At 43.2% G+C, this 27,409-nt stretch overlaps 2 protein-coding genes across 2 annotated transcripts in view; both read left to right on the top strand.

The window, feature by feature from the left end:
• Window positions 1-45: 45 nt before the first annotated feature.
• LOC110145372 (carboxypeptidase A4-like) lies at window positions 46-22,294 on the top strand. The gene is made up of 11 exons (XM_020905620.2): window positions 46-240; window positions 5,385-5,466; window positions 5,878-6,012; window positions 7,258-7,356; window positions 10,934-11,035; window positions 12,853-12,957; window positions 13,728-13,838; window positions 14,976-15,066; window positions 16,449-16,648; window positions 17,760-17,844; window positions 22,028-22,294. The coding sequence occupies exons 1-11, from the start codon at window positions 104-106 to the stop codon at window positions 22,210-22,212; spliced, it is 1,332 nt and encodes a 443-aa protein (XP_020761279.2). The 5' UTR covers window positions 46-103; the 3' UTR covers window positions 22,213-22,294.
• CPA5 (carboxypeptidase A5) overlaps window positions 17,760-27,409 on the top strand; it is a 53,408-nt gene continuing 43,758 nt past the window's right edge. Inside the window, exon 1 of the mRNA XM_070465874.1 lies at window positions 17,760-17,844. The gene's annotated coding sequence lies outside the window, so the exon portion shown is untranslated. The remainder of the gene's footprint in view (window positions 17,845-27,409) is intronic.

Genomic DNA, 27,409 nt, shown 5'->3' with positions numbered 1-27,409 from the left:
GGCCTATATCACTCAAAAGGAATGGAACAGGCATCAAAGACCCACCTGATGTACTGTCAGAGTTGCAAGGGTCCTTGGGAATCATATTAGCATTTTTGAGGATATGAGTCTGCCTCAGACTCCTTATAAATACAGCTTGACTCAACCACTGTATGACTGGCATCCTTGGAACATGAAGTGGATACTGTTCTTTGGGGCCCTTATCGGCTCTGGCATCTGTGACCGAGAAACATTTTCTGGGTAAGTTCCTTTTGGACTTATTACTTAGTTCAGAAATACAAGAACCAAATAGATTTCGACATGAATGGCTGATTGTACCTCAGGTGGTATGGTGCTGGGAGGGAAGACCTGGATTCCTGTCCCAGCTCTGCCCCTGTATCATCTTGGACCAATTACTTCTTTCTCAGGCTCCGTTTTGGCTGTTGTGTCAAAACTAGGTGGCCTTCAGTTCCTCCTTAGCCCCGTAATTCCTGCCAGTTCTTTCTTCCTGGTTCTTATTCCTAAGGTCAGTTTCAGGCATCTCCTACTTTCTTACTCCTGTGCTATGAACTACTAAGAATTACTAATTGTTTCTAATTTCTGCTATGTTTTGTTGTTTATTTGCTGAGTTGTGTCTAACTTTTATGACCCTATGGACTGTAGCTCACCAGGCTCCTCTGTCCGTGGGATTCCCCAGGCAAGAACACTGGAGTGGGTTGCTCTTTCCTTCTCCAGGGATCTTTCTGACCTAGGGATTGAACACGTGGCTCCTACATTGGCAGGTGGATTCCTTACCGCTGAACTACCAGAGAAGCCCAGTTTCTGCATGCTTAGGGGAAAACCTGGGCTACATGCTTCTTGGCTTCACCTTCCTGTTAATGGTTAAGGCTTGGCAGACCCTTCTTGGTAGCATCTAGCATATGGAGATTTGATGGGTCTTGCTTAGCCTTAGCTATGAAAAGCAAGAGTGCACCTGTACGTTCTGTGTGAGCTTGCGCTCCACATAGAATGCCTTTTGGTTTACAAGGGAGAGGACACTTGGGAGCTAGGAGAGGTGAAAGGATGCCGTGGTACCCTACTGGAAGATTGAATTCTAATGACTCATTACTGCATAGTGCTTGGCCATTTGCAAAGAGCTGTCACATACATTATCTTTTGGATCACACAATTCTGCCAGGCAGGGGTGTTATTTTCCTCAATTTAAACATGAAAAAAATTCAGCCTTAGAAAGATTAAGAAACCTGCCCAAGGCTACTTAGCTGGTAAGCAGAGGAGCTGGAATCTGAATGCAAAACCCAAGTGCAGTCCATGGGGTCACGAAAAGTCGGACATGACTGAGTGACTGAACAACAATCTCCAGAAAGAATCCTATATCTAGCTGATTTGTCTATATCTGTTATTTTACTCTCCATTATACTATCTGGCTAAAGGGACTTTGAGGTTGTTAGTTGAAGTAATTGCTTATATGTGATTGAGTAATTTTTATGGTGATGACTTCCGTTCACACCTGGTCTCTACTGCCAAATAGCTCAGAGTGCTTAGGCATAACGGGTGGTAAGGGAAGGAGATTTTTCCACAGGCAGCTCAGCAGTAAGTGTGTAATAACTACATTTGCTGCCATGTGGGCTGACGCATAGAGCTCTCAGGCTCCCGCTGCACCTATTCACATGGCTGACAAAAATCTTTATTTCTCAAGATACAGACTTCTCATATAATGCAGTGGACACCTGGGCTGAGACTGCTTGGCTGGGCTCTAGAGTGCTCGCCATAGGAGCTTACACAGAAAGCACTGTGTGCCTGAGCAAACTGCAGACAGTTTTAATCAATAGTGTCATCCTTATCCCCAAATCTTTCTCCCCTTATAGTAGGGAACCCAGCAAAGGTGGAGGAATTCTTCCTGAGGTCCATAGACATAGCCTAGACACCCAACTTGGTGAACATTTAGAGCAAGGGGAAGTTAGTCTCTGAGCATTCAAGTGGTTGGATAGCCAGGAAGCAGGTTGGGTTGTAGGGGCAACAGTGCTAATGGAGATGGAGGTGATGGTTTCATCCCCCCATACCCCCAATCTCTGCTCCTTCCACCTAACTCACCTACCTCCCCAGTCTCTCTCACTCTGCTGATGTCTTCTGTTCTGGGCGCCACTCATCTTAAGGATAGGATGGTGGCCAGGATGCCTCAAGGTGTGCAGCAATCAGAGAACAGGAAATAGTTGCAGAACTTGTAGCATCGGCAGTAACTGGTAGGCATTTAAGAGTTCCATGAAGTCATCTCAGATGTGGTGGCTTCTAAGACTGGCTGGGGATGCAAGTAAGAAAGGCACAAAGAATGTGCTGCTTGGCCACCCATATGGTGAAAGGGAGGAGGGATAGAAGCTCGGAACCAAGGTGACTACTGACTGTCCAGAACATGGGCCGAGTGTGAGAGTGACTGAGAGTGGATCTCTAACCCATTGTGTTGGCAGCAGCTGCCAGACCAGGTATTGGAGAGCACCAGAGTTAAGAAGAGCTGTAGGAAAACCTACCTTTGTGGAGTAGAAAGGGTAAACATGGCAACCTGCAAACCCCAGCATGTCCCCCTTCCCAGGCCAATTTTCCATCTTCAGAAAGAGCTTAAATCCTTGAAAACATTTCCAGATGGTGGAGATAGGTTATGTTCCACCACCCACACTCTCGGGGTGCATTTTCCAAATAGAGACAGAGGTAGTGAGGGCAAGAGAAAGGCTGCCCCTCAACTGGCACCCACTTGTGTTTTTTCTGTTTCTAGGTATGGATAAACTTATGTTCATGAGAATAATGTTAGATCCTCCCTGCCTTCTGCCGGTTTTTAATGCCATCTGAAGATTGTCGCTAACATTGTCTTTTCTGGTTGAGGAAAACCTTATGGGTGATGAAGGTTGGTACTAAAGCCTGGGTGAGAGATTAGCTAGGCAGATAAAGAAAAGCACTGGACATCCAGGCAGAGGAAACAGCATGTGCAAAGGCATAGAAGGGCAAAATGTATGGTGAATTTGGGATTTGAGTGAGGCTGGAGCCAAGAATGTGTAGGAGGGAGAGGCGGAGGAGAGACATGTGGGGAAAGACTCTATTCTGTACCAGCTCTTCCGCCCTGCCTGTCTGCATGTTACAGATGTGTCTTTATCCTTTGGAGCTGGGCTAATTAGGACATAATGAAATGAGCTGTGAGTTTAATCATCATCAGGGCCAATTAGATTCCCTGTACTCCCTTGTGGACTGTGCCCAGGAGTATGAAAGTTCTGCTGTGAAGTTACCACTTTGGGAGAATTAAGGCACATGCTGTGGATGAATGTGTAACATGGTTTTAATATTCTTAAGAGCCCATTATTCTTATGTTCCTCTTTTTTTCTCTTCCTATTCCTTCTTCCTCCTTGTTCTCTTTGTGATACTCTAGTCAATGCTGTATTTTACCGATACCTCATTTTGCTAACAGAGATGCCAGTGCACAGGCACTTTTCAGAACACCCATTTTAAGAAATTTATTTTTGATCAGAGGATAACTACTTTACAGTATTTTATTGGTTTCTGCCATACATCAACATGAATCAGCCATAGGTATAATATGTCCCCTCCCTCTGAACCTCTCTCCCATTCCACCCCCCCTCCTCCCCATCCCACCCCTCTAGGTTATCACACAGTCCCGGTTGAACTTGCTGTGTTAAACAACAAATTTCCACTGCCTATCTGTTTTACATAATGTATATGTTTCCATGCTGCTCTCTCCATTCATCCTACCCTCGCCTTCTCTCATTGTGTCCACAAGTCTGTTCTATGTCTGCATCTCCATTGCTGCCCTGAAAATAGGCAGAGCACCCATTTTTAAGATGCCCCTTTTTCTGGAGTGTTGAGGACAGGTTGTGACAGAGCATGAGTTCTACAGATGGGTCCTGGTACTCAGCTAGGAGGAAGGGTTTCCTTTCTGTTTTAAACCTGTTACTTTTGCAAGGCTGCTTGCCTGTTTCAGGGAAATGGTGGTTTGATTCCCCATCTTTCCAGGGCTGCAGTCCAACATCTAGCAAGTCTATCAGGTTCAGGCTGATACCTGCCAGCCAGTGGCTTCTGCACTGTGGCCTCAGGGACTCCCATGGGATGCACTTGGCTGTCCACCTCCCAGGACCCTGTGGAGACCAGATGAGCAGGGGGAAAGTGAGGCTTCAGCAATGGCGTTCCCTTCAGATCTGCTGCCTGCAACAGAAGCAACTCTGCAGCAGACCTTACCTCCTTAGAGGCTAGACCAGACCCCCTGGAGACCCCCCAGAAGCTCCCAGAACAAAGTTAAGCTCTGAGAGTTCATCCGGATTAGACCGGTTTTCTGATGAGGAGATGCTGATCTGCCACGTGAGGCTGCACGTTTAGCTCCCTGTGACAGAACCGTTTTCTCTGTCAACAGGTCCTTCAGCCCACAGCCGTCTCCAGCAGCTCTTCCCGCATTCATTTGTGTCAAAGGGATGACGCATGTGACAGTGTTGAGTGCCGATTCATTCGGGCCGTCACCTAGCAACGGCCTAATGGCTCCCCTGGCTCTCTGAGCCGGCTGAGAGCACAAAGGCAGCTTTTCAGGCTTGGCCTTCTCCCACCCACACACAGGACTTCGGGGGCCTCTACCCCTGCTGCTGCTGCGGGAGCTAAATGATGTATAGGGAACAAGTGCAGGATGAACAACAAAGGGGGACTTGGGACTGGCCAGCTTCCTTCTGGGCCCTGTCAGAGCCCCATTGGGAGGATGAATCCCAAGTTCAGCCCCAGCACCATGCATTTGTGTAGGATTCCGGAGCTGGAAGGGCCTGGAGAGCACCCAGCCTCTCCCCTCTTTGCTAAGAGGAAAAATAACTAACCCTCCCAGGATGGAAGGTCTGTTTTCTTTTTTGCTCTTTCCAGTGTGGACATTCAGCCAGTTTCAGTCCTAGACCTTGACAGTGAAGAAGTGCCTCTTTATGTCTTGAGTTAGCTTTGCGTGTAGCTCAGGAACATTCCTTTCTGCAAAATATATATGTTTTTCATTATAAAGTAATATGACCACATTACAGAAAACAGATACGAGGGGAAAAAAGTAAGTCATCCATAATCCCATGACCCGAACATAAGCACTGTCAGCATTTGCTATATTTCCGTTGTCTGTTTTTCTTCCAATGCATCTGCTTTTTCCATACTTGCAGTCATGGCATACATACAATTTTGTGTCCCGCTTTTTCACTTAATATTTCCCTTTAAGTTATATACCATAAGCACTTTTTCATATTTGCCACGTAGCCTTATTTTTAGTGGCTATATATTATAACCATAGACTAGACCATTTCCTTTCATTATGTCTGGGATAGTAGGCCTGGGGTTTATTTGCCAGCTGAAAGCTTACCATTATCTTTTTCTTTTTTTCCCTCTGCTTTCTCCAGGCACCAAGTTTTCAGAATTAACGTCAGAAATGGAGATGAGATCAGCAAACTCAATCGGCTAGTGAATTCAGACAACCTTAAGGTACTTAGTTCTCTTTCTCTTGAGTATCAATTAACTGTGGTGAGAGAAGACTCTTGCAGCACTGGCATTGTTATTCTTGAAGAGTTTCTGTGTATAATCCTATATTAATCAACATGTCTTTATACAATGGAGAGAGTTGGTGGGGAAGTGCTCTCCAGGGAGATGGGGTCCTCTGCAGAGGGCTTCATCTTTCTCTCTGCCATTGACTTGTTACTCCTTGAGCTTTGCCATGTGTTGCCTGCTGGGCAGGCCTGACCAGATAAAACTGTGAAATGGCAGAAGTTTGCCCTTGTGCAGAACTCAGCTTCTCAGGGGCCACCCAGGCTTTTGGCAGTTGTTCTAGAAGAATGAGTTCATTGTACCTTTTACCTGAACTATCCTTTAACCTGGTTTTACTTCTTTTCTCCTCAGCTCAACTTGTGGAAATCTCCCCCTGCCCTCGGTCATCCTACAGATGTCCTGGTCCCTTCTGTCAGTCTGCAGGAAGTCAAATCCTTCCTGGAGGACCATGACTTAGAGTACTCAGTGGCTGTTGAAGACCTGCAGGTGGGTAGGCCAAGGTCCCTCCACTGGTCTTGCATAGGACCAAGCAGCCAGAGTGGACTTGGAAAATTTTCAAGTTCTGGCCTCATTCTTATCCATTGAACAGATGAAGACATTGAGGTATATGGAAGTAAAGTGCAGTGATTTGTTAGAGGAACATGTTGTGCTAGAAAGGGCTTACATGGCAAAAGGGCTTGCATGGCAAACCAATCAGATCTGGATTCAAATCCTGATTTTGCTAACTACTAGCTGTGTAATTTTGGACAAACTGTTACCCTCTTGAGACTCTGTTCCTTCATCAGTAAAATGGTAATAGTTATACCTACTTCATATGATTAATTGAGATTAAGTCCTTAAATGTACATAAAATGTCTAACAGTGCCTGGTATGTCATAGCTACCCCAAAAGTATTAAGTCTCTTTTTTCTTATTTGAAGTCAAGAGGGAAGAATAGAGTGTGTGCTGGTGGGGAGGTGCTGAAGGCCAGTCATAAAAAATATCCTTTGAGAATTCTTTGCTGGTCCAGTGGCTTCACACTTTCATTGCAAGGGGGAGAAGTTCAATCCCTGGTCAGGGAACTAAGATCCTGCATGCCACGTGGCATGGGCAAGATAAATAAATAATAAATAAGCACCATTGGCAAAAGGGAGAATGTTACCAGCAGCCCCTAGCAGAGTCAGTGTCACTGCCCAAGTCAGACACCAGCCTCATGAGCTGTATTTGAACAGCAGGATAGTGTCTGACTCACGTTCTCTCCTTCACCGAGGTGGGTTGTGGACTAATTGGTGATTTGGCCTGGGAGTTTCCTGATGGTGTGAGCAGCTGTGAGCTTATTAATCATCCTCACATGTCACAGACATCTGCCAGGAGCCTTCAAAGTAGGAGTGGTTATAAGAATTTCTTTGTTTCTGAATGGTTTCCCAAGCTGGGTATTTCAGAGGCACTGGATACCAGATGCAGGCTGACATCTAGAGAATTCATAGTATAGAATAACCAAATGGCACATATGCTGCTTCCAGGGAGAAAGTGAGTTTTGAATGAGGTGATGTATGTTGGGCTCCAAGAAGTAAGATTTTATAGATATGGGGAAGAAATCTGACCCCCTTTTACACCTTGACATTTGTGCTTCTTGATATGTGTGCTGAGGATGCTGCCATCTTGGCCAGCCAAATATCCCAAGATAGAGTGGAAACAACATGAACCTCTGTCCCCAGAGAATCACTTTGTAATGTTGCCATGTCTGTTTTAGACTATTTTAGATGCTGAAAAGCAAGAAATGCAACACAACGTACATCAAGAACTGAGCAGCAATTGCTTTAACTATGGGGCCTATCACACCCTGGAAGCTGTAAGTATTTCAGAGCAGGCAAAGATCAGATCATTGGCCTTTTGGGTTTTGTAACCCTTCTCCTTACTTTCAGGAGGTTTTAGTCCCTAGTTCAGTATGCCTACAATGAGGGGTTAAAATGTGTACACTTCAGTTTCATTCTAATTCTTGGGTTGTTTATCTCCTAAGAGAAGAGTGAAATGCAAACTGAACATTTACTCCCACATGCATCCTTCTTTTCTTTAGCAACCCCTCAAAGAAAACCATGAAGTAATTGCAACCATTTTCAGTCCTTGTAACTCAACCTTGTTATATTCCACCAGAATCCCTGTACTTTATTCACCCAGATTAAAATGTTACTTATCCCAGGCAAATAGACAAGTGATTATTTCCAAGGTTAACCAAATATTTCCACTCATTTATCATGACTACTTATAATGTATATTTGTTCCATAATACATGTTGGTGCTGTGTTTAGTTAGAAATCACTTATATAAATGACTTTCAAGGTAAGCCAACCCTTCAAATAAGAAATTTGGAGCAGAATAATTTAACGTAATATTGGAATTTGAAGAACCAAGAAAGACTGGAATGGAACTGGATCACGTAGCCTATGGTTTTCTTAGGCCCCTCAATGTTTTTTTCCTTAGTCTGGAAACTCTCTATTAACTCAGGAGCAAACCTCAAATCTAAACTGGTATTCTGTTTCCTATAGCTGAATATATATCCAAAGATAGAGTTCCTGGCATGCTTTTCATGAGGCATATACTTTGAATTATTTTTCTTTCAGATGAGGTTTTTTTTTTCCCAAGCTTTTTTTTTCCCACTTCTTTCCCAGGATTGTCAGTAGCTTTGTTTATTGTGTACACTTGGCCACACTGCCCCTTGATCCCTCTTGTGACCAGTGACATACATCTGCAAAACAGCTGGATAAAGTTAGGAGTTCAGTCCAGGGCCATGGACGAAAATGGAGCTGAGGCCCACACAGGGATCCAACCCCCGATGATAGCCTCATTAACATGGGGCACTCCTGAGTTGAGCTAACAGGTTGCAAATGTCACCCAAGATTCTGGAAACACCATCCCCTCACCTTCCTGCTGCAGGAGCCTCACATTCCTATCCACTCAATTTTGTTCTCTGACTTGAGGTATCATTGTCATCTGGCTTGCAGCAGAAGGCTGCTCGTATTCAGTTCTTTCTAAAAACAGCTTTTAAAAGCACATATCCCACAATCACTTGAGCCTTCTTAGGTCTCTAAAGGGAATTTCATGTTTGTCTCTGCCAGGGTTTCTAATTTCAGACCCTTTGTGCATATTGTTGTGGTGGCAGTTACTTTTGTTATTGTTGTTGGTAAGCTTTCCCCTCGTGTTGGCACTGTGAATTTGCAACCCCTGTCTGGACACAGCTTGTTGTTCTAACTTTTCCTGAGTACTCTCTTTCCTCTCATGACTCTGGGCAGGCATCTGGCTTTTGCTCCACTTTCTAGGGTCCGTGGGTAGAGTTTCCAGGCCCTTTTCATGGCCATAATTACTACTTTCTAGCTCACAAGTTGGAACTTCTCCTTGTTCCAGGCAGCGTCCTTTGCCCTCTACTCCTCTTCCTGTAGGAAGCCTTGCTCCTTCTTGCTGTAAACCCTCAGAACCTAAGATGGACATCTAGCCCTGGGGCTTCATCTTTTGTCTTGTACTCTGTTAGCTTGCTCTCTCTTCATTTCTGGCACAATTTTTCCTTTTTTTTTTTTTGGCTTTTAAATTTGCCTGGGACTCATTTTCATAGTATTTTATCTGACTTGCCTATATATTTGAGGGTGAGTTTCTTGCTCAATCTGCCATAGTGACTGCAAGTCTGATAAACCCTTTAAGCTTGATTTTATTCTCTATTGATGGCACACTTTCTTTCTCTGTAAAGCTCCTTCTTTCAAATTTAAGGTCTAAATATAAATTCCATTTATTTCCTTATTTCAGCCCTCAAAAAGTTTGAACAACTAAGGTGGATGAATTCCATTTTTAAAGCAAACCCCCCCCTTTTTTATTTTACTGAAAGCAAATGGAAGCATTTATAACCTTGCTTTATTATAGCTCTTCAACTGAGATATCAAAGTCTTTAGAAGAATCACTTCCAAAGTGGAGTGCTTGTATAGTGGGGTGTAAGCAAGATAGTCCATTGGGTTGGAGGAATAAACTGTTGCAATTTCTATTTATATTTCTACATATATTTGAATTTTATTAATGTAACAACTTTTGTTTCTATTTTTTATTTTATAATGTACATAATATACTTGTGTGGTATTATATGTATTCATAATACATGCTGAATTTTCTTTCTAACTGATGGGAAGAGTGATAAAAAAGTGATGAAAAAAAGTTCTTTTAAGAACCTTGGCTAAATGGGGCCTTTGCTGATTATCTAGACTCAGTTCAGTTCAGTTGCTAAATCCTGTCTGATTCTTTGCGACCCCATGGACTGTAGCACGCCAGGCTTCCCTGTCCTTCACCAACTTCCGGAGCTTGCTCAAATTCATGTCCATTGAGTCCTTGATGCCATCCAACCATCTTGTCCTCTGTTGTCCTCTTCTCCTCCCACCTTCAGTCTTTCCCAGCATCAGGGTCTTTTCACATGAGTCAGTTCTCATCAGGTGGCCAGAGTATTAGGGTTTCAGCTTTAGCATCAGTCCTTCCAATGAATATTCATGACTGATTTCCTTTAGAATTGACTGGTTTGATCTCCTTACAATCCAAGGGACTCTCAAGAGTCTTCTGCAGTACCATAGTTCAAAAGCATCAATTCTTTGTCACTCAGCTTTCTTTGATGTCCAACTCTCAATCCATACATGGCTACTGGAAAAATCATAGCTTTGACAAGATGGACCTTTGTTAGCTAAGTGATGTCTCTGCTTTTTAATATGCTGTCTAGGTTGGTCATAGCTTTTCTTCCAAGGAGCAAGAGTATTTTAATTTCATGGCTGCAGTCACCATCTGCAGTGATTTTGGAGCCCAAGAAAATAAAGTCTGTCACTGTTTGCATTGTTTCCCTATCTGTTTGCCATCAAGTGTTGGGACCGGATGCCTTAATCTTAGTTTTTTTGAATGTTGAGTTTTAAGCCAGCTTTTTCACTCTCCTTTTTCACTTTCATTAAGAGGCTCTTCAGTTCCTCTTTGCTTTCTGCCATAAGGGTGGTGTCATCTGCATATCTGAGGTTATTGATATTTCTCCCAGCAATCTTGATTCCGGCTTGTGCTTCATCCAGCCCAGCATTTTGCATGATGTACTCTGCATATAACTTAAATAAGCAGGGTGATAATATACGGTATAGACTAGTATAGTGCAAAGGGCCACACTTTTGGAGCAGTATCTGTATAAGTGTTTCTACTCTCATTTAATGGACTATAATTTTGTGGACAAATAAAATGTGTTTTTCTCTAGAAAATAGAGATGGATTCTTAGGCAGTTGCTTAATAATAAGCGTTTCATATTGTCAACCCCAAGGTTAGGGGACTATAAAAAAATTGTTAAGATCAACAAAATAAAGTTCGCAGATACCCATCTCAAGCTTAACAAATTTTTTAAATGTCCCTGTGTTTACTTTTTCACACTTCAGATTCACAAAGAGATGGACAACATTGTCAAATATTATCCTCGCTTGGTGAGCACAGTGACGATTGGGCATTCATTTGAGAACCGATCGATGTATGTACTGAAGGTGAGGTTCCGTGCACGTTGAAGGGCCTGACTGGACTCAGGCTCCTGGTTCCTTGTGTCTAGGACTCAGCCCTCACACTTTTGAAAGAGGCAGCTTGTCAGGACCTCCTTGGCTTCAGGGAGGAGGGTGAGGTGGGGACACCTTTGCTCGGGTTGGGAGTTGTTCTGACACAGGGTCCCCTGCTTCTGCTTATTGTGAATGGAGTTAGAAGGAGCACATCCCTTTGCAAGTTTTGGCCGAAAGGCGGGATCAAGGAGAGGTGAGTGGACTTCCCTGGTGGACCAGTGGTTAGGAATCCACCTGCCAATGCAGGGGACCTAGGTTCAATCCCTGGTCCGAGAAGATTCCACAAGCTGAGGGGTAGCTAAGCCCGTGCCCCACAACTACTGAGCCGACGCGCTAGAGCCTGTGTGCCACAACTACTGAGTCTGCAGCTACTGAAACCTGTGAGCCCTAGAGCCTTGCTCTGCAACAAGAGAAGTCACCACAACTAGAGAAAGTCCATGCACAGCAATGAAGACCCAGAGCAGCCAAGAAAATTAATAAAATTTAAAAAATGAAAGAAGTGGGAGGTGGTTAGTGTTTCAGAAAGCTTTCAGATTGGCCACAGTCTTTTGCCTCCATTCCCATCTTCTGTAAATATGAAGACAAGTTGGGATGGGTCTGAAAATTCCATTCTGCTTTTTAGGGGTACTTATTGGAAAAGCAATCTAGGAGGGTAATTTTGGGGTTGATGTGGTTTTAAGCCCAGTCTATGATCCTTGGCTGCATCAAGACTAATTTCCAGATATTTCTAACAGATTTTAGGTCTATATTGGCAAAAGAGGCAAAGAATTTATGGCAGTGACATAAATTACGTAAATAATCCAGCCAAAGGAATAAAAAGGAATTTGGAGATATAAACCATGGAACAAGTGATGGTGCCTAGAATTTGTCAAACCCTTAGATCCATACAGGTCCTGAGGGATCCAGCCTTACAGCAATGGTGGAATTACCAGTGGGAGAAGACCTGCCTTTGAGCTGGTTGCTGTCAGATAATCTACATAAATTTAGATTATTTGCCAACTAATTACCTTTGCTTCATTAGCACCAACCTCTGACCCAAGGGGGCCCAACACTAAAAGTCAGCAGTCAGAATTCATTTCATGCAGTGAGCAATAGTGAACTCTCCCTTCCTCATTTTAAAACTCATTTCATTTATGGCATCAGCTAGAACAGGCTGGTTCATGCACTTTTGTGTCTCTCTCTGTTGAGATACCGTTTGAGGTCATTCAAGAGACATAAAGTGAAAGTGAAGTCGCTCAGTCATGTCCGACTCTTTGCGACCCCATAGACTATAGCCTACTAGGTTCCTCCATCCATGGGATTTTCCAGGCAAGAATACTGGAGTGGGTTGCCATTTCCTTCTCCAGGAGATCTTTCCAACCCAGGGACTGAACCTGGGTCTCCCGCATTGTAGGCAGATGTTTTACCATCTGAGTCACCAGGGAAGTCCACTTAAGAGACAAAATATTATCTCTAATCACACTGGCATTATAATTCACAATAGCAATTGTTTCCCCTTCCCATTTGCTTCCAACCTTGGAGTGGTTCAAGCTGCCTGGAGCTGTGGTACTGCAATTGGGCCCTGCCAGTCAGCTAATTAAGCTCCCTGACCTGGAGAAACCTGATAAATGGATGGTGCCCTCAGGAACATTTGGTCTCTGAATGGTCTTAAATGGTTTAAATGAATAGGGGTGAGCTGGGAAGAGGAGAGGAGAGGTGAGTAGAGACACGCCAGACAGGAGGGTAATTTTCTGGCCTCTTTTTCCTTCCAGTTCAGCACTGGAGAAGGGAGACAGCGGCCGGCCCTTTGGCTGAATGCAGGCATCCATGCCCGGGAGTGGGTCTCACCGGCCACGGCAATCTGGACCGCGAGAAAGGTCATGTCGCCTAGTATTAGCCCAGAATTCTGCAGGGCCGGGGGTGCCCTGTACTGTACTATGCAGCTGTACCTGGGGTGGGGGGGTAGGTTAGGAGGGCACTCTCACAGGAACAATAGGCTGGGGGTGTCTTTTCAAATTGGAGAAACAAAAGATCAGAGCCCCACAGTCAGCCTCATAGATTAGCTAAATGGCAAAGTCCGCTCAGAGCAGTGAGCATACTAATGAGCTGTAGCGGTGGCCCCGAAACACTGACACATAGTCAGTCCTGCAGGAAGGGAGCAGGGCCTTCTCAGCAGCAAGGCTCAGATAATGTTTACTTTCCGTCCCTTTCAGGCTCCCCTGGCCCTCAGGGACCTCATGCTGTCTCCATGCTCTGTCTGTCTGGAAAGTCTAGTTTAAGCCAGTTCCAGGGGAGGGGGGTGGTGCAAGTGGAGGATCCGTCTTCCCCAACCCTAGCACAGGGGCTCATATTCCTAATAACTGTTATGATGTGTGGTTCTCCCTTCCCCTGCTCCTACCCCCTGGAAGGAAGAATGAACCAGGCAGCCCAGGACTCACTGAAGTTGATGTCATCAGGTAGCCATGTTCCCTCAGATTTTGAAGTGCACTGTGGGCTTTGCAGAGAGCTGCACCTACAAAGGTGGCAGGGAGACTGCCAGAGGGTAGATGCTGTTCTAGGAGCTGGGCATCTGAGGAAGATGCTCTAACTTAGACTTAGCAACCCAGCCTGCAAAGACATAGCTGACAAGCATGTTGTCTCTGCTTAGATTGCATGTGATTATGGGAAAGATGCAATCATCACCTCCACCTTGAAGAAAATGGATATTTTCGTGTTGCCGGTGGCCAATCCTGATGGATATGTATACACTCATACTCACGTGAGTAATACTGACAGATGGGCTGGGCTTGGAGTTAAGAGCTGTTTGTCAATTTCCTTGTTTTGTGACTGCATAGATCTATGACCTTAGATAAAAATTCCCCAAAATGTGCACTCTAGGAGCTTCCTTGGGGGGGTCTCATTTTCCAGTCATTCTGTGGGCTGAGGGTTACCAGGGAATATTTTTTTTCTTATAGAGAATCGTCTAGTGAACTCCCTATTATGGATCTTGAACAATTATCAACACTTTACCAATCTTCTTTTCGTTTCTTTCCCTCCCACACATTTTTTTTTTCTGACATATTTTAAAGCAAATCCAAGACATCAGGTTACTTCATTCAGAACTTCTTTAGTATTCATCTCTAGCTGATGATAATTAAAACACCACTATCAACAGTAAAAAAATTTGATGGAAGTTTTTCAATATCATCTGATATCCCTAATTATCTTTAAAATGTCTTTTGAGTCAATTTGTTGAAATTAGGACCCAAATAAGGTCTGTACCTATATTTGGTTGTTACAACTATGCAGGCTTTTTTATTGCACAACATCTTCCCCACCCCACCCTACCCCCACATGTCTTTTAGAATGTCATTCATTTGTTGGAGAAACCCAAGTAAGTTGTCATGTAGAATGTGTCACATTCTGAATTTGCCTGATGACTTCTTTGTTCTGTACCATTTAATTTATTCCCTCATCCCCCATGTTTCCTATTCACTTGTGGTCAGATCTAGATGCTTGATTGGAGTCAGGTTAATTTTTTAGGCAAGGGTTAAATAGTTCCTGTGCACTTGCTATCACGTCAGTTCTCACTGAGGCCCATAATGTCCATTTGTTCCACTTTGACTGAAGCCCTAAATTATTCAATGGATTCAGGTGGTATCAGGTCATTTTGGGGAAGTCCTTTTCTCCCAATCAGGAGGCGAATTCTCCCTTCTGGGGAAGGAGAGGAGACTCTGCAGTTAGTGAGGGCTGAAAGCCCGATGATCCACCAGATCTCTGAAGTTGCCTCCAGAACTTCAGGCAGCTTGCCCCATCCATGGTACCACCTCCATCATAGGCCCCCAAAGAAAATCTTCACCTCTTCTGTGCCCTGACCCACCTCTGAATGCTGTTTCTTCCTTGGTGAATTTTTCAGAACCGATTATGGAGAAAGACACGGTCTGTAAATCCTGGAAGCACCTGCATTGGTACTGATCCAAATAGAAATTGGAATTCTAGTTTTGGAGGTAGGTGGGGGAGACAGTTATTAAATCCTGATACCTCTGGGTAGCCTGGTCCTCAGGCCTCTGAGCTGGCAGTGAGGGAACTGGCTTGTAGGCTGTCTCTATTGCTGGTTCATTGAGAAACTGGGCAAATTCCTTATCCTCTCTATGTATCACTCTATATTATTGTTCACTGTAATTTTGAAAGGGAATAACTGAGCAGTTTCTGTCCTCCTGAGATAACACTATTATCTTTAAAACCATTCTATCTTATACAAATCCACGGGCTGACTTTCTACCTGGCCATCCCGGTTCCTGGGCAAGTTACTGAATGGTGGAAGGGCTCTTGGTGGTAACACAGAAGAGAGCAATTAGCACTGTTACCCCAACAGGCAAGATGACATTGTGAAGATTAAACTCTAGCAGTTTACCCTTAGATGTATAAATATGAACCTCTGCCCTTTAATGTTATGGAAAGAGAATGAGAATTAGGAGATGTGGGTTCTGAGTTCCAGCTATTTAAAAATCATCCCCACAGTAGTGCCGACTATATGGTACATAACTTCCCATGTATTATTTATTCTTCTGACCTAGAGAGTGAGTTTTCATACTGGAAATGGGACAGTGGAAGCTCAGCGACAGTCTCAAGAGCATATGGTTGATGAGATTTAGGATCTAAACTCACTTTTCAATTCCAAATTCTGGTGGTTCTCTTTCACTGTTCCACAGCTATACTGATGTTTTGCTTTTGATGTGATGTTTTAATGTAACGGTTTTAATTTCTTACTTGCATAGAAATACCACACAAACCATTGGGGGAAAAATAATGTGACTGTGGGAAAGGAGCTGATAAAAATGTGGCAATTGAGGGCATCAAAGCTAAGTCACAATAGGGATGCTTTCACATACGTGTCAGATACCTTAGGGGGCTATATTGTGAAGTAATACAGAAGGCAATAATTTTAAATATCTGTCAAATAATCAAGAGATTTTAGCCACAACAATAGATTATTTTTGGCGGCACTTGGCCATTAAGATCTGAACCAAGAGAATTAGTTGACACTGGAATAAATGGAGTCATTTTCATTATTAATTAGTATTCATATTAATTATCAAGAATACATAGTAATTACTCATTGTAAAATATTACATTAGTTGTTGGTGATACAGTACAAGGTCAACTCTATCCGTTTTAAGGAGTCTTATCAATTTTCCTGCTTAACACTGGCATATTCAGCACCCCACTTCCACACCCTCCCCACAGTATATATACATTGTGAACTAGATTCTCAGGGCAGCCAGCAGTGGCCTGTGCATGCCTTCTGCCTCTCCTCTGGGTGGAGAATCCTGCATTTTTATTTCCATAGCCATTGGGTTAACGTTTCTGCTTGGATCACTCCCCACAGGAGTGGGATCCATTGCCGACCCTTGCTCTGAGGTATATCATGGACCCTATCCCCATTCAGAAGTGGAGGTGAAATCAGTGGCAGATTTCATTAAAAAACATGGGAACTTCAAATGCTTCATTGACCTGCACAGCTTCTCACAGATGGTGTTGTATCCATATGGCTACACAGCTACGAAGGCCCAGGATGCTGATGAACTGGTAAGTGGTATATGTGTTTCCTCTGGGTGCTGCTACAGTGGTGGTTCTCGAGCTTTGTAGAGAAAGTCCAGGAGCTGGGCTTGTTTCCAGAAGGGCCCAGTGTTCTCTCTCTGTTCTCTGCAATGTGCCATCAGGCCTACTGGGAACAGGAAGAAGATGATTCTCCTTACTTCTGTGTTTGCTGTGAGTTCCAAGATCCACATTGGATGCTGTTTTTCCTTCTCACCTGTCTTTCTGACCAAAATGTATTGCAGATCCACTGCTTGTAAGGAACTGTGGGCGGCTTTGTGGTGGGCAAGGGGGAGGTGCTCCTCCCTCGGGATATGGTAGAATTTAAGTAGGGTGTAGGCCACAGCCCGGGGCTGCTCTGTGCCGCATGCAGTGAATCACCCCAGGATGTGAGCAGACACTTAGAGTGGACTGATTGGAGTGGGCCTGACTCCTGCAGAGTGATTGCAGGCCTCTCTCTCTCTGCTCGTTTGCTTGAGTGTGCCCCTCTGCCGGGGGCCACAGCTAAGGGCTTATGACTTGGTGTGGCCTATATTCTGGTCTCCAGCAGGTCCTCTGTGTAGGGCACATCCATATGTGGGGGCCCTGTCTCCACCTCCATTCTGAGAACACCCAAACTCTTAAAAGGTTTTCTCTTGAACATACTTGCCCTTCCCTTGTCTTTGTGAACGTGACATTCCCTTCCCTCAGGTTAGGTGAACATGGTGATGCCTTTACTAGATTTCTAATGGGCTGGTGAGCAGCCCTCCAGATCTGCAAAGAGCTGCAATACAGCACCCCAACTTGAGTTTATAATACACCTGCTTTCAGAGCACTTATCTGGCCGCCTTCCACCTCTCTGCTTACCCTGGTCCCAAACTGGAAGTAAAGAACTGAGGATGTGATAGAAGGAGTTGGAGGAACCATTACATTTCTCTCACTTTATAGTTAGGCCTTGGCTCTGGTCGGATGGGAAAGAAGGAGACCGGAAGGGAACATTGGGTGTGGGGGAAGGGTGGGAGGGGGTTCGGGAATCTTCCAATCCACTGCAGTACAGAACAGCTGAGGAACATCTGGCTTCAGAGTCCATTCTTTCTCACTCTAATGATCTCCCCGTTCCTAGGATATGGTGGCGAGGAATACAGCCAAAGCTCTGGCTATGTTGTCGGGCACTCAGTACCGAGTGGGTTCTATCTTCTCCATTACCTGTAAGTACTCCTTGAGTTTACTGGTTACTAGGGAACACTTGGAGAGGATACTTGAAGCTGGAGAAGAACCGCAAGACAACCTTTTTTTATATTGTAACCTGTTTTCGTTGCTAGTGATAGGCTGAATTTATGTCAAGTCTGTTTGGTGGTAGTTGTTGCAGGCAACCGTCTTCATCAAACTGGGGTGGTGGTACCAGGGCGTGGAGGGGACCCCCTCACCTTCCTGTCTGAAATGAACACATGCATAGCAGGCTTGGTTTAGGAGGTCCTCTGGACTGTCATTAGCATTGAGCTGAAAAAAACAAAAAACCTCTATGAAGACTCCAGACCTGACGAGGGTCTTGAGACCCATCACCTACAACTCAATCTCAGTGTCAGGAAATACCCTTGTTTTGGTTTCTCACTGAAGTGTTTCACCTGAGCATTTCACTCTATTCCTGCTGAGATCCTTCTAGCTCTATTATTCTGTGATCTGATCTTTAAATTTTTAGATCAGATTGAAAGATATGATTATTCTCCAAGGCCCTAGCTATAAATGGGAAATAGAAACACAAAACATGGGGAGCTAAGCTCCTTTCAAACAAGTGCCCTTCTTTTCCCCCTCTGGTGCCTCCTCTGTAAATAGTTTTCCAACAGTTGGTCTGCCCTCAAAGCCCCTGCAAACTTGCCGATATTTCTTTCCTTTTCCATACTGTAACTCCCTCTCCCATCCTACTTACTTTGCCCTCAACTGCTGTTCTCCTCAGTCTTCCTCTTCTGTGAAGATTCTCCATCCCACCTCCTAGGTCCTCATCTGTACTGTGACCTCAGCACTCTTGTCTGTATTTTACATGCCACCAAGCTGCATAAAGCACTTAGCAGGATGTTGATGTTTGTGTTGCTAATTGCATCAACAAGCCAGTAATTACTCATGGTTTATCATTACTTGTTGAATGGGAACACCTCTGAGAACAAACACATCAGGAGAGGTTCACCACCCTCTATTTAATTAGTCAGAACTGAGCCCTATGCCAAAGAGAGCTAAAGGAACTTGGCAGGAGCCTTCTGAGGAGGTCCTCTCCAAAGATCTCTGCAGGTCACCAGAGTCCTGGTCTTTGGGTCTAAATGCCAGTTTAAGGAATGGCCTTTTCTTCCCATATCAAAAAACATTCTTCTTTCCAACATAAGCTGTGCCCAAAGTAAGAGATACTCATCAGATTGCTCCGACAGAATAGGAGAAAGGCTCTCCTGAGTGTTATCAAGAGACATAATATTTTCTACCTCTTTCAAGAGCCCATCTTCTGTATTTTTTATAGGCTTTGCCTGCCCTCCTTTCTTCCCCAAAGTGAAATCAATTTTTGTATAAAAACACTCTAACTCTCTGGGTTAGGGTGTGTGGGATGTAAGTAGTTGACATTTGTCCCTTCAAGTGCTGACCCTTTCCTTAGATTAATCCTTTCAGATGAATTATAATATACATTTTAGATGAATTATAAAATTTGTATATATTATTCAGTTATACAAATTATTTGTATTTGTGTAAATATAAATAATTCTAAAATGGATTTTCACACTCTCCTGCCTTCTTTGAGCATGTAGAAGAGATTTAAGCTCCTTTCTTCATGACTCAGTGGCCTTCTGAATGTCGGTTGTGGTATCTTGAAAGCCTTCTGTGCTGTATTGGACTGTTCAATCCTTTTGCTGAATAGCCCAGCTTGATTTGCTTCTTTAATTCTTGTGTCTGCTTTCTAGAGTTTTCATGTCTCCTTCCTTGGGCCACCTTCCTCTAGCAACCCTTTCCTCTCTTCACAGATTCTGGTCTACTAAGGGCTTAGAAACAAATTCTTTGAGCTTGTTTGGCTCATGGGTAGATTGTGAGTTTTAAGGATGTTCATGACAACATTGTTTAGTCACAGAAGACTGGGAAGCACCTAAATGTTTATCAATAGAGTACTGAATACAAATGTATTTAGTGCATTCCTACAGTGAAACAGAAAAGGAAATGGCAGTCCACTCCAGCATTCTTGCTTGGGAAATCCCATGGACAGAGGAGCCTGGCAGGCTACAGTCCATGGCGTCAGAAAGTCAGACATGATTAAGCAACTTTACCTCATTTACAGTGAAACACTATGCAGCCCTTAAGTGAATGAGGTGTATCTGTATGTGCTAATAGGAAATAATCTTCAATTGTTAATTGAAAAATAGAGTGAGCACACCAGTGTTATTAGTATGTTCCAAGTTGTGTTTAAAAAAGAGTAGGTAGGTAGACTTAGCAAGGACCCAAGTAAAGTGAAATTCTTGAATCTGATCACTTTATTCAGCAGAGGTCCTCTTGCCCTCTTCCTGAATTTAAAACCTGTTCTGAAATACTTGAGCTTTCTATGTAACTTGCTGGTGCCATAGTCTGTTTTTTATTCAGCATTTTTCTCAAGGTAGAGAAAAGCTGTAGGAATTACACAGGAATTTCAGAGAGATTAGGAGAGCCTATTCCATAACCTTAGGGAACATATAATTGCAGCTGAAGCAGCATCTCTAGAAAATCGCAAATGGTATTATAAGAAACAACCTTCAGGAACAATAGAAAAATGAAGGGACCCATATTTTCATTTAACAGACGTGTGTATATTATGGGCTTCCCTGGTAGCTTAGTTGGTAAAAAATTCACCTGCAATGCGGGAGACTGCCGCAACACTAGAGACACAGGTTCAATCCCTGGGTCAGGAAGGTCCCTTGGAGAAGGAAATGGCAGCCCACTCCAGTATTGTTGCCTGAGAAATCCCATGGACAGAGGAGCCTGATGGGCTACAGTCCATGGGGCCACAAGAATTGGACACAACTGAGCAACTAAACTACCACCACCATATGTTTTATATATATATTTTACATATATACACATTTTATATATGTATAACATAAATATACACACACACATATATATACATATACATACATATACATATGTATATATATAAACATTCTAACTGAACCCCAAGTAGGTTGAAGAAAGTATGGGCTTTGTCATCAGATGGATCTGAATTTCAGCCCTGCCATTTTCCATCTATATTTTCGTAGACAAAGTATTCTATTCTGAGCCTGGATTTTTTTTCTCATCTGAAAAACAGGGACAGTAATACCCACCTCACTGACTTATTAAAGATTAAATGAGATTGTAAATGTAAACTTACCAGTATGATGACTGGCTCATGGTAGATGTTCAACAAATGATAGCTGCTATTGACATTGGTATTTTATTATTCACTATCATCTACACTACACCTTTATCCAGCTTCTGCTATAGTTGAGTTTGACTGGAGGAAGCAGGAAAACAGGCATTTTGCCTTTTCTCAGCCTTTTGACAAAGGGAAGTCCCAAGTGCTTCCTTCTCTCTGTGTTGTTAGTTACCTCTTGAGATGCAAAAAGTTATCCTAAAATTTAGCAGCTTAAAACAATAAACATACATTTTCTTATACAGTTTCTATGGGTCAGGAACTCCAGAGCTGCCTAGCTGGATGGCTCTGGCTCAGGTGCTCTCAGGGGGTTGCAGTCAAGATGTCTTCCAGGGTTACAGTCATCTAGAGGCGTAATGGGGCTGAGGGATCTGCTTCTCAGACTCACTCTGGTGCCTGACAAGTGATTGCTAATTGTTGGCAGTGAGTTCTTCACCACATAGACCTCTTTATAAAGGTCTGCTTGAGTGTTCTTACAACATAACAGCCGGCTCTATCAGAGCCAGTAATTCAAGAGAGAGCAAGGGCAGAAGCCATTTTTATTTGTGACCTAGTTTTGAAGGGTGCACACTTTCATTTCTGCAGTCAAACAGGTGATGTTGGCCCTGTCCAGTGTAGGAGGGCATTACACAAGGATGTGAATACTAGGAGATAAGGATCATTGTGGCTGTGTTGGAGGCTGCCTCCCACACTCTGCAGATATTGGCTTCCAGTGACCTGAAGGAGTCCTAACAGTGAAATGGTGACAAATGGAAATGAGGATTTAAAATCTCTTGGATTGAGACCAGTGAAGACCTTCATGGTACAGGACAGTCTGAAACACAGGGATCAGGTCAACATTTCTGTGTAGGCCTGATGACCTTCAGAAAGAACTATAGATCACTAAGGAACCACAGGTTGGCAGAGCTCCTAGCCCCGTCCCATCTAACCCTGAAGGGAACTGGGCTTCAAAGTGTTTTCTCTTTTTGACTCAACAGATGCAGCTAGTGGGAGTACTGTTGACTGGGCATATGATAATGGCATCAAGTATGCGTTCTCTTTTGAGTTGAGAGATACTGGGGACTATGGCTTCGCTCTGCCTGCCAGCCAGATCATCCCCACTGCACAGGAGACCTGGCTGGGGCTGAAGACCATCATCGAGCATGTGCGGGACAACATCTAGAAGAGAGCCTTGTTCTGTCTACATTTTATATCCCCTTGTGCATACACACAGAGGCCCTTATTAAAGAGAGCTTATTCCTTCACACATGTGTCGGAGTCTTCTGGCTTTGTAGAGAACACAGGTCAGCCACCTGCCTGCCCCCTTCCATGTATTTTGTGCTTTCTGGCCATGTGCTGAGAGAAGCACTTCTGCTAGCCTGCTGTGTTTTGGTTCTGCTGTTTCACCGAGCTCTCTGTATGCCTTTCCTTCCACATAGCTGGGTGGGCAAGCCACACTTAGGATCAACCCTTACTGAGTGGCTTGTCTCTACCTCATTTTTAGATCAAAAGGCGTGTGAAATGGTTCTCTAGTTTCATCTGATCTAGCCACACCCATGGCCTTGCTCTGGTGGGAGCCCCAAGGGAAGCGCTGTGGGAGGTAATGCTTGTCTTTCAGACTGGTCTCACAGATGTCACAGAACTTCCTTTAACTGATCTCACTCCTTCTTGAACATATTTTCTTTGAAAAACTAATCCCATAGGTTCCTCAGTACAGGTCAGCCCCTTGTTTTGTTTTTGTTCGCTGTTAGTCTGAATATAAAATATAGACTCACATGTCATCACTGGATCAAAAATTCCCAGATATTACAATTCTGATCACATTCTCCCTTTTATTACTCAGTGTAACTGGGATCCAGAAAGTGATCTGTGTCCTTATAGGTACTGCTCACTCAGAAAGCCTGGATTAAGTGCTGATCTAATATAATAGCAAGATAGCTAAATTATCCCCATGTGTCCTGATGGGCTCACCTCTACTTTGTCTTTTGAACTTACTCCAGAGATCTTTCTCTCACCCTATTGGTCCTAAATCACTCGTCTGGCTTGGGTAATCTTGCCACCCTTGCACATCCCTGTTTGTTCACTAGTGTACCTTGTGTTTCCTTCTCCTGGTTTTCATTTTTTGGAAAGTTGCTTTTTCTATTTTGTATCCTGGACCTTGAGTATCAAGGTGGAGCAGAGATTCATCAGTCAGGCTCCTCTTGTTACATTTTTCCTTAGCATGTACCATCTGCCTGTTTTATTTTCTCTCTCTCTCTCTCTTTTTTAATTTGCTCTTTTCAAACATGTCTGTAAATCTTACCCTTCTGCCTAGGGTTTGGGCAGCATCTGGTATGTGCTCATAAGCCAATAAATATTCAATATGAGTCTCCTGATCATCTTCTATTCTTTGCCTTCACCTGAATGGAACCAAGCCATGGTTGGTTTTGAATATGCAGCTCTTTATAATGTCAAAAGTCAATTTTAATCCCTGTCCATATCACATGACATACCCTTCTCCATCAGGCTGAGGGGCCTCCAGGGTAATGTTACCTTGGTGATTGCGCTCTGGTCCTGGGTCTAGTTCTTAGTTTTTCAGCTCAGAGGCTTGATATTTTCTGTGTCTGTATTGATTAGACTTGGGGATGCTGACTCACGCCTCCAGAGCTTAGATGAGGCACATGATAAAATCAGAATACAAATTTATTAATTTACATCATGGCATGTAACTGTTTAGTGGATTGGATCCTCACGTCGGCCTGAACAGTACATTCTCTCCCTGTAGGCAAAGATACATGGGAAGCCAAATTATAATCAGAAGGTTGTTTAGTGAGCGGGGCGTCAGAGCAAGGAAAGTTAATTACAGTCTATGATTAGAATTTTTAATGGTATCCAGCTCTAATAGCATTGATATATCCAATTCTATAACCAAAGCACACCTGCCAGCCAGCTGGTCGCTTGTGCTGGCTAGTCAGGGCTGCTTCAGACTAGACAAATGCCTCAGTAGATATAACATGCTTGCCTCTGTGACTTGCCTGTAACCTCTGTTTGTGGAACCCCTTGCCCACCCCCAAGATTGAAATGGTCCTTTAGATTCCTTAAGAGAAAAATTTATTAAACAAGGCATAAAAACCATAAAAGAATACCTGTGACTATAATAAAATTAAGAGATATCATTAAAAGACTCTATAAAATGAGAAAACAAGTTGGAAATTAGAAGATAGCCATAATATTCATAATACACTCAAAAGACAAAAGACATACAAAGAACTCCTACAGATTAGTAAGAAAAGGATAAATAATCCAATAGAAAACTGGATAAAAGATATGAGCAAACACTTCACTTAAGAAGAAGTAACAGGTATTCTGATAACATAGGAAGATATGATTGGCGCTTCCCCCATGGCTCAGCAGTAAAGAAACTGCCTGCAAAAAAAAAAAAAAGAAAAGAAACTGCCTGCAATGCAGAAGCTGCAGGAGAAGCAAGTTCGATCCCTGGGTCAGGAAGATCTCCTGGAGAAGGAAATGGCTGCCCACTCCATTATTCTGCCTGGAGAATCCCATGGACAGAGGAGCCTAGTGGGCTACAGTCCTGGGATCACAAAGAGTTAGACACAGCTGAGTGACTGACACTTTCAGGAAGAGATGATTACTGATGGAAGACATACAAATCAAAACCAAAATGAAAAGCCATTTTATACTCATTCAGTTTATATAAGTCAGAAATTTGGAGGACCCTGGTGGACAGTAGATAGGAATCTGCCTGCCAAAGCAGAGGATACTGATTTGATCCCTGGCCTGGGAAGATTCCATATGGCGTGGAGCCACCAAGCCTGTGTACCACGTCACTGAACTTGTCTCTAGAACCTTCACACTCCAACTTCTGAGCCAGTGTGGTGCAACTACTGCAGTCGGTGTGCCTACAGCCTGTGCTTTGCAACGAGAAGCCACAGTAATGAGAAGCCTGCACACTGCAACGAAGAGCATCCCCTGTCAACTCAAACTCTTAGAGAAAGCCCACAAGCAGCAATGAAGACACAGTACAGCCAAAAAAAAAAAAAAAAAAGAGAAAAGTTGGAGAGGAGGTAGATAACAGGATCTCTTATACCTTGTTGGTGGGTGTGTGAATTAGCAAATTAACCCTGGAGAATAGTTTGGCATTATCTTCTAAATTTCACACTTCCATCCATCCCTTCCATCTCTTCCACCTCAAGCATTGCTGTTCAGTCGCTAAGTTGTATCCGACTCTTTGTGACCTCATGGACTGCACCATGCCAGGCTCCCCTGCCCTTCACTGTCTCCCAGAGTTATAAACCCAAGAAATTCTTGCAGTATGTAACTGGAGACATATATGAGAATCTTCACAGCAACACTGTTCATAACAGCAAAAACCTGAAAACAACTTAAAAGTCCACCAGTGGCACAGTGGGTGAATAAATATGGTATTTTCACATACTGAAATATTATACTACAGTCAGAACAAAATTTAGTGTGATTTCCTTTCTAGAAAGTTCCAAATAATTGGGAGGTAAATATATATATATATAATTTATATATACGCATATACACACACTTATAAGGAAGACATACAAAATTTGACAAGACTATGTAAAAAAGTAAGCAATAGTAAAACAAGTCAGACAGAGAAAGACAGATACTGTGTTATCAGTTATATGTAGAATCTGAAAAATAAAACAAATGAGTGAATATAACAAAAAGGAACAGACTCACAGATATAGAGAACAAAGTGGTGTGTAATGGGGAGAGGGAAGAGGGAGGGGGCTAGATAGGCATAGGGGATTAAGAGGTACAAACTACTATGTATAAAATAAATGAGCTATAAGGATATATATTGTCCAGCACAGGGAATATAGCAAATATTTTATAATAAATACAAATGTAATATAATCTTTAAAAATTATGAATCACTTTGTTGTACACCTAAAACATGCAATATTATAAATCAGCTATAACTCAATAAAAAGGATAGGAGGGAAGCACGATATAGTAGACACACCCAGCCCCCTTTTCCTGGTCAAGTGCACTTATCCCTAGCTACTATGAATGTTGGCTGTCAAACATATCAGGCCCCATCCTTCTCTGGAGTATTGCCATTAGCCAAATGGAGGTTGCCTTACCCAGGAAACCATGCACCTGCTTTCTGTTTATCACCTCCCCAAATGTCAGTCCATCACTGACTGACTCTGGGTCCAAACAGGTAGTCTTTGCTTCCAGGTAGAGTCAATGCTGTGGTTCACTGTATGCCTGAGAGCTCTGAATCCAGGCTCCAGCAGATTCCACATCCTTGCTTAGCTATTTTCCCCTCTCCATCCCTGCTTCCCAAACACCCCTTCTCCTGAGAACTCCCTCAGTAAATCATCTAAACAAGAATCTCATCTCAGGATCTACTTGTAGGGAAATGGAGAACCTGGGATTCTGAATGATGATTACCTTAGATGGGGAGAGGTTGGGACATGAGATAAGGGTCAAAGCCCTTTGGTGAGATGAAGGACCTGAGCTTTTGTTTTAGGTTACCTTTTTTTTTCCAGGTAAAAAACCTAATTCAACAGCTAAATAACAAAAGAGGGCATGCCATTAACCAAGGATTACAATTAATCCTTAATTGCAATTAATTTGTGATTACAATTGCAATTAATTTGGATTAATTACAATTAATTACTTTGGCCATCTGATATGAAGAACTGACTCACTAGAAAAGACCCTGATGCTGGGAGAGATTGAAGGCAGGAGGAGAAGGGGATGACAGAGGATGAGATGGTTGGATGGCATCACTGACTCAATGGACATGAGTTTTAGTAAGCTCTGGGAGTTGATAATGCACAGGGAAGCCTGGCATGCTGCAGTCCATGGGGTCGCAAAAAGTCAGACATGACCGCGTGACTGAACTGAACTGACAATTAATCTATTTCTAGGACTTCCCAGGTGGCTCAGTGGGTAAAGAATCTGCCTGAAATGCTGGAGACACAGGAGACATGGGTTTAATCCCTGGGTTGGGAAGATCCCCTGGAGGATGGAATGGCAACCCATTCCAGTATTCTTGCCTGGAGAATCCCATGGACAGAAGAGCCTGGTGGGCTACAGTCTATAGGATTGGAAAGGGTCAGACACAACTGAGTATGCACACATGGACCTGAAATCCAATTTTTAAAAGTGTTTACAAAGATATAGGTTTTTTTTTTAAGGTTTTACTATGCAACATACATGCAGCATGCATTTATTGAGAATCTAATGTGTACCAGGGACAGTTTTAGATGCTGGCAATGCAATGTTAAACAAAAAAACAAAAATCCCTTCTTGCATGGAATTTCACTGTAGTTGGAGAGACAGGAAGTTCTCAAGAGAACTGTTGAATTAAAATTTTAATTTGGGAAACTTCCCTG

Source organism: Odocoileus virginianus, chromosome 1 (genome assembly GCF_023699985.2).
Source record: "Odocoileus virginianus isolate 20LAN1187 ecotype Illinois chromosome 1, Ovbor_1.2, whole genome shotgun sequence".
NCBI lineage: Eukaryota > Metazoa > Chordata > Mammalia > Artiodactyla > Cervidae > Odocoileus > Odocoileus virginianus.
The sequence above is the reverse complement of the archived record's forward strand: the minus strand, read 5'-3'. Positions and strand labels throughout refer to the sequence as shown.